Source organism: Jatropha curcas, chromosome 6 (genome assembly GCF_041381405.1).
Source record: "Jatropha curcas cultivar XTBG-Jc1 chromosome 6, XTBG_Jcur_1.0, whole genome shotgun sequence".
Lineage (NCBI taxonomy): Eukaryota > Viridiplantae > Streptophyta > Magnoliopsida > Malpighiales > Euphorbiaceae > Jatropha > Jatropha curcas.
In genome coordinates, this window is record NC_143156.1 from 10,050,447 (window position 1) to 10,057,546 (window position 7,100).

Sequence of the window (7,100 nt, forward strand, 5' to 3'; positions counted from 1 at the left end):
TTCTCTCTTTCAAAACACCGAATTTATTTTTAAAAGTGAATTCCTTCATTTAATTATAGGTAATTTACTTCGAACTCTAATTCAAACGTCAACATCCAAACTTCTATATGAAGACCATCAACTCAAATTTTGACTCTTAACCGAATATGTTGCTTTTGCAAATTTTCGAAATTTGTAATTCTATAATCAATACTAAAACTCAGTGATAATAAGCGAATTCACCCAAGCAAACATTGAACAAAATATCCATTACCCCAAAAAACATTAGAAGAGAGGAAAACGAGTGAGAGAGTATGAGTTAAATGGTCAAAGCTCAAAGGGGGACAAAAAAAAGAAAAATAGCCTAAAATACATCTTCTGCAAGTTTAATATACATGACTGCTAATTTAAAACATTGAATTACAGCAATCATACACTATTTCACTACTTATTAGTGAAATTTCTGTTAAAACATCCTGTTAGCATGAGAAACGTTTACCATCATTGTCAGTTATTCTTAGAACACAAGATTAATTTGCTTGGAAAATCATTTTCCTACCACGGGGCGTTGACTGCTTCCTGAAACATAAGCTCATGCTTTTCAGCATTCACTTTCAAAGCCTCTATCTCAGCATCAAGCCTCTCCCTTTCTTCTTTCAGTTCAGTAAGCTTCAATTCAAGACTTTTCATTTCCTCATCTATACGAGCTTGTTCTAGTCTAACTTCTCTACACTCTGACTCCACTGCCTCTTCTGATTCTGTGGCAAGGCTCATTAACCGGTTCAACCGAGAACGTAAGAAGCCAACGTTCATGCCCAACAGCTCAAAACCTTTCAAAGTCTTGTCCCATACTGCAAAATCTGCATGTGAGTTGGAAAGTGTGGATGCTCTAATGGCCTCGGAAATGTTAACAGTTCCGATTATTATTTCAGCTGCCAATTTATAATTAATACTCTTGAGAAGATTGTCATGCAGAAATGAGCTTTGTGAGCAACATAGCTCATAGTATTTAGTCCTATGGTGATCGGAGAGCTCTGAGTCTACTGCTAAATCATTGACAAGAACGCTGAAACTCTCAATGCTGTCTATATCTTTAAAATTTATTACAGATCCTGAAGACGTGGTAACTTCCAAAAGTTTAGATTCCTGATCCTCATTTTCATTATCAGATTGATTTGCTCCATGCCCTTCTTTCAAAATCATAAGGCTTTTCTCCTCGTTTTGCTCCTGCATAAGGCCTACTGGACTAACGTCCAAATTTTTTGTCCTTTTATTGCTTTCTATGTCTTTATCCACTTGAATTTATATTAACAGGCAAAGAAACAAGAGACTAAATTCAGTAACTTCATGGCATCATAAACTGTAACTAAAGCCACAAAAGAAACTTTACGTACCAAACTTGATTTGTTCTTCAGGAGCATCCACTTTTAAACTGTCTAACTCCCCATTTGCTTTGGCTGTACCAGTTCCTCTCACTATGTACACCTACAAGAATGATGCTCAGGGTGACTACTGTAGCAGCCCATAGAAATAGCCAAACAACCACTTTTTGAAGCACTATAATTTGGAAAATAGACCAACCCATATGCAAATAAAGGACAATTTAGCCCATATCTCAGCCAAAGGTCAGATTTAGATTTCTAGTTCTTTCTCTGTTTGCATGGTATGATGAATATTTGCTTCCATTTTCCATGAACTGAGCAATGTCTATATTTGCTAAAGTGTCATTCCATACACGTGAATGTCTGTGCGTGCCTGTGTGAGTGCATGCTCGGAGAATTATACAAGTTGGAACTGTATTTCTCACTACAAATTTTGAGAAATCAAAAGAGGAAACAATTGATAGGATTTTGTGATCATAGCTCAGTGAACTCTTAATAAGAACAACAGAGATCACAGCCACTCTTTCATTCTATTTCAGCATCTAATTTGATGAACCAAAGGCTAAATGCCATTATCTAGAAGAGCTTCGGTGGCATTTCTAATCTCAAGATTCTCCATGCCTTGAAAAGCCTCTAACACCCAAGTTTGTATTGGAATTACAGAGGGGTGAAGAGGTGTTTCTCAAACAGTTAAAACAATTCTTCCTAATCATTTTATTTCTAAACATGTACTAAATTAGAAAACAAAACTATACAGCAAAGTGTACCTTAAATCTTAAAGGTTTGAGTAAATGGAAAATGAGAACATCACCCTCATGCAACATGTTTGTGGAGCAGAATGCTTTCCATCCACCACTCAATGCTGTCCTTTCTGCAATATAATTTACAATGTGTTCTTCTCCATCTTCAGTTTCCAAGAACACGGTTGTATCATTCTTTGGCAAATGCAATTTGCAGAATCGCATGGGAAGATGCTGCCATCAAAGAAATTGAACTTAAAATGTTGTGTATGCATGAGAGATAGAATCTGATCTTCAATTTTGGAATATCGGGCTTACCATCCAAAATCCCACAGTTACGTTTGACCTAACCAAAGCTTTTGCGAAGCTAGGGAATGAAGCTTCTAGACTTGCCTGAATCTCTTCTGCCCGCTCCATAGCAGAAGACTTGGATTCCGAGTTATCGTAGAAGTCATTGACAACAGCTCTCTTTGGTTTATAGCTTTAAAAATATGTGAAGAAAGGAATCAATGCAAGAAGATAGGATTACTCTTAGTTCTTATCACCTGAATAACTGTGAACGTAAATAAAAATCCCTCACCTTGTAGACTTGCCTGATTTATCATATAAGACCTGTACAAGTGAATCACAGATTTTTCTTTTTGGAATCAAATTCACGATTTTAACATATATCTAAAATCATACAATTAATTGCAGCAGAAAAACCAAAAAAAAAAAAAAAAAAAAAAAAAAAAAAAGAAAGAAACAAACAGAGCACTAAAAATTGTCTCAAATATCAATTTTGCAGGATAATCATGTAGGTAGCCATTGACGTTTGTAGTTGAACTCAACAGGCTTGGTATGAGCAGAAAAATAAAATATAAATTCTAAGCAAAATAAGGCACCTATATCAGAAATCAATTGCAGCAGCAAATAAGGCACCCTATATAATGGCAAAGATTACGTTAATTGAAAAGTAAATTGGATTTAAAGCATGAAACTCTAGTCTCTACTTATTTCCACTATTAAATACTCCAAGCATGCTACGCACAGTTGCAACTGCAAAATTATGTACATTTCGTCAATCATCTTTCATGCTGGAGGAATTGTGAAGATACAAGTCTGCAAACTCGATTCTAAGCTGCAAACCTCCCATTTCGTTCATAAGTTCATGGCATTTGCAAAGTCGATTCTAAGTTGAAGGTAATACAGACCAGAGGTTTGGTAGCAATGTGCATCATAATAGACTTCAGGTTCAAATTTCATTTCCTGGATGGTAAATTGCTGTGGAAGTGAATGTTATTGCTAGCTGGAGCTTTTGGAATTTTCCAAAACAATTTCACAAAAGGGTGCCAAACTAATTCAAGGTTTTGAAAACAAAACTGACCAAGAAAACCAAAATTAGGAAAAGAAAAGGAAAAAAGAAAACCCTAAAATTAACAAAAGGAATATAAGCACAGGATATGAAATGAAGACTGAGAAAAAAAAAAGTTGCAGCCACTGATATTTACCTTGTCTCAAAATAGAAACCCTTAAGCTAATACAAAAGAACAAGACAGAGGATTTAGCTAGTGGGTATTCAGAAATTAAAGAGAAGATTGAAATTTTTAAAAACATGAGACGTCAGGAAAGAAAGAAGAACAGGATTCTCACAAGTTCAGTGCCGGACTTAGGTTGTGGAGAGTCGTCATGGATCTGGGTCAGCTTTGTCTTACTCCCTTGTGATTTCCTTTTCCTCGTCTAAAAATGAAGAAAGCAGATTTACAGATATAAACAAAAAAAAAAAAAAAAGTTCAGACATGCAAGAGAAAGAGAAACAGACCTTTGGATAAGAATAAATGGTGATTTGCTTAGACTGAGAAGGAGGAGAAGGAGTAGAAGCTTGGTCTTCTTGGGCATCCATATGAGGTATGTAGATTTAGCTCTTACCTTCTCCTGTTGTTGTGTATTTCAGGTTTCCCCTTCAGCTTCCTATCCTTGATAAGTGTACAGTGACGTTAACTAAAGAAAAGCTCAACCATTGGGATGTAAGAAAAAAAAATCTGATTGCAAATCAACACTTTTGTTGTGTCTCTTCTTTTCATTGTCAGAATTCATTTTCCTGTCATATTTCTTTTTATTAAAAATGGTTAAAGTTTTATATAAGATGTGTACTAATTTATTAGGATATACTAAAAAATGCTTAACGAAAAAAATAATGTAAGATTTTTTTTTTGAAAAAAAAATTTATATATTACTTAATGTACCCGTATTCACTTTTTTATTATTTAAAAATATTAATGTTAATTTAATTAATTATTATAAAAGAAACTCAAAATTTTATTATTTTAAATGAATATTAATTTTAATAATAATTATGTAAACTGAAAAATATAATTAATATCATTCATAAATAAATAAAATAAAAAGGCAACATAGATACAGATGAAGTACTTTTAAAATGAAAATTAAAGAGATATTAATGATTTTTAAATTTCATTATAATTCATGTAGATATTAGTTATATTATAATTTTCATTATGACTTCAAAATAATGTTAATGATATTTATTAATTTCATTAATTATTAAAAAATACTTATTAAAATAAAAAGTTGAAATATTTTTAAAATATTAATAACATTATTAATTCTATCAATTATTAAAAGCTATAACATATTATGAATGGTATTAATTTCATTTTATCAGAATCTATAAACGATATTAAAAAATATTTTCTTTAAATGAAAAAAAAACTTCCAACTAAATAAATTAAGGTTTTAGAATTGTGCCACATCATCTAATATGTTTCAAGTTTTATAGATTTATATAGATAGATGGATTTTAATATGTTAAATTGTTTTTTTAGGGAAAACTTTTTAAATTGTTCTACTCTAATTTTAAAAATTAATTTTAATTATTAATTTCATTAGAGTTGCATCATATTTTATTGCTATTATAAAAAGATTAATAAAAAAAATTATAGTAGATAGTACAGCTAATTTAGAGATAAGTAGTTGAAAATGAATGGTATACTAAATTATATTTCATTTTAATTTTGATTATAAGAGTTTAACTATATTTATTTTTTTGAAATTAGTAATAGTAGAGAGTTTAGATTTAACGGTGATTTGATAAAATAATGAAAAATAAGAAAATTCTGCGAGTCAATTTATCATTATTTAGTATCATTAAAGGATAAGATTTATTTCATTATTGTTTTTATTCAATAAGAGGCTGAAAGAGCTAGAATAATATTGTAAACTATACAATATTAGTCACTCTCTCATAGGCTTGCAAACTTAAATAAAATTTTTATGATCGAAAGGTCCAAAATTTTAATGGAATTATAACTTGTGGACCTCATAATTAATTTTTGAAAATAGAGATCCTTTATGTGTTAATTTGACTATAATTGAGAGATCAATTTATATTCTTTCCCTTAAAAACTTTTTCTATATTAGATCAATTTTATTTTATTTTTCTTAGTTAATTGATAGTTAAATAGACTATTTTGAATGGAAGAGCCAAAATGTTAACATAATCAAAATTAGTAACATCATAATTAGGGTGTTAAAACATCTAACACATTTTTTAGCTTGATTTTGATTTGCCAGGTTGATATAACATTGTGTTTTTGGGATTCTATTTACCTTTTTATCTCAAGAAAGTTTTAAATTTCTATAAGTTGAGGTTTTCTCGGTTTTTTACTTAACATTTACAAATTAAATTAAAGTGTATATGGTTCGGGTTCAGAAATTGAAAATATCAAATTTTTTAGGATTGAAATTAATAAAATAAGTATCTTTATTTTCAAAAAGTTTTATTTATCAGCGATATAAAAATTAGAATAAATATATTATAATAAACATATTTTACTATACTTATATATTAATTTTACTATAATTTAGGAAGCAATTTATATTTTTCTAAAGTATTATTTATCATATAATTAGCATTCTCTTTGGCCTATGATATATATGTAACAATAAATAAAGATTAAATTAATAAATTAATAACTTTAGCAAAATTTGTTGATTAAACGGATAATTTGTAGTGTTTTAGGAGTATTGTAGTGTAACTCAAATAGTTTATAGTGATATTAAAATTTTAATGGAGATTTTTTTTTATTATAATAAAGACAACAAATATTATAATTTTATATGAAAAGTTCATATTTAATCAGTGTTTTGTTTTGCCTCAGTGTAAAACTTTATAAGCAAAATTTATTTATTAAAAATATATTATTCTAAGAGTGTTGCTCCCTTTTATCAAATTGATTGGTTGGATTTCCAGAACTAAATCTTTCAAATTTTTTAATTTTTAAAAAATTTTATTATTAAAGTGAAATTATCTTTAGGTCATTTTAGTGCTCATAGAGCCAAAAACTAAATTGCACGAAGTTTCTATGTTAGCTTTTTTTTTATTTTTGAATGGAATATATGGATACAAGAGATGCCTCCTTCCATTGATATTTTTTATTAGTTGATAAGCTTTCTATTACTTAATAAAGTTTATCATTTAATTTTCATAAAAAGAAGTCACTTCAGTGCAACTCAGTTGAAAGTAAATACTCCTTCCCATTCATTTATTTGGACAAAAGTTGGTTTGTATAGGAATTAAGGAAAAGAATTTTTTTTTTTCAAATTTACCCTCAATATTGCATTTATTACACCCTTCTTCAATTGAAGTCAATTATGTCATGCTCTCTTCTCCCAATAAACTAAATTACTGACTAAAGCTGAAACTAACGATTTAAGATTAAAAATTTTGAGATAACAAAATGATTGAAGCAATGTTGCAAAGAATTAAGATCATTTTGGAGGGAAGTTTTCACCAAAATTTTTTTGATTATGAAATATGACCATTTGAAGATTTCATTTTAGAGCCAAGATTCTAATTCAACAACTATCTCCTCATCCTCTTCACAGATGATCTCATATATAACAACAGTGCACATCTGAGTTTTTTCACATGAAATTGCAAGAGAAGAAAAAAAAAATAAAACTCCATCTTCCATGACTTCTGCACATACGTTTGATT

General features: G+C 29.6%; 1 protein-coding gene across 2 annotated transcripts; it reads right to left on the bottom strand.

The window, feature by feature from the left end:
• Positions 1-322: 322 nt before the first annotated feature.
• On the bottom strand, positions 323-4,128 carry LOC105629854 (B3 domain-containing protein Os01g0234100). 2 transcript variants are annotated; one of them, XM_020677678.3, is made up of 7 exons: positions 3,903-4,128; positions 3,734-3,820; positions 2,682-2,713; positions 2,420-2,582; positions 2,129-2,335; positions 1,374-1,464; positions 323-1,265 (listed from the first exon to the last, which is right to left on the bottom strand). In XM_020677678.3, exons 1-7 carry the CDS (start codon positions 3,981-3,983, stop codon positions 535-537), a joined length of 1,392 nt encoding a protein of 463 aa, XP_020533337.1. In that variant the 5' UTR covers positions 3,984-4,128; the 3' UTR covers positions 323-534. The 2 variants fall into 2 exon arrangements, with proteins under 2 accessions (XP_020533337.1, XP_012066892.1); XM_012211502.4 differs by having other exon boundaries at positions 323-1,274; positions 3,903-4,126.
• Positions 4,129-7,100: the final 2,972 nt, after the last annotated feature.

Excerpts from the sequence above, each read along its gene's own strand:
- LOC105629854 (XM_012211502.4), bottom strand. The coding sequence starts at position 3,983 with ATGGATGCCCAAGAAGACCAAGCTTCTACTCCTTCTCCTCCTTCTCAG. Across the intron at positions 2,583-2,681 it reads AAATCAGGCAAGTCTACAAG|CTATAAACCAAAGAGAGCTG; the intron begins GTGAGGGATTTT and ends ATATTTTTAAAG. Across the intron at positions 2,336-2,419 it reads TAACTGTGGGATTTTGGATG|CATCTTCCCATGCGATTCTG; the intron begins GTAAGCCCGATA and ends CTTTGATGGCAG.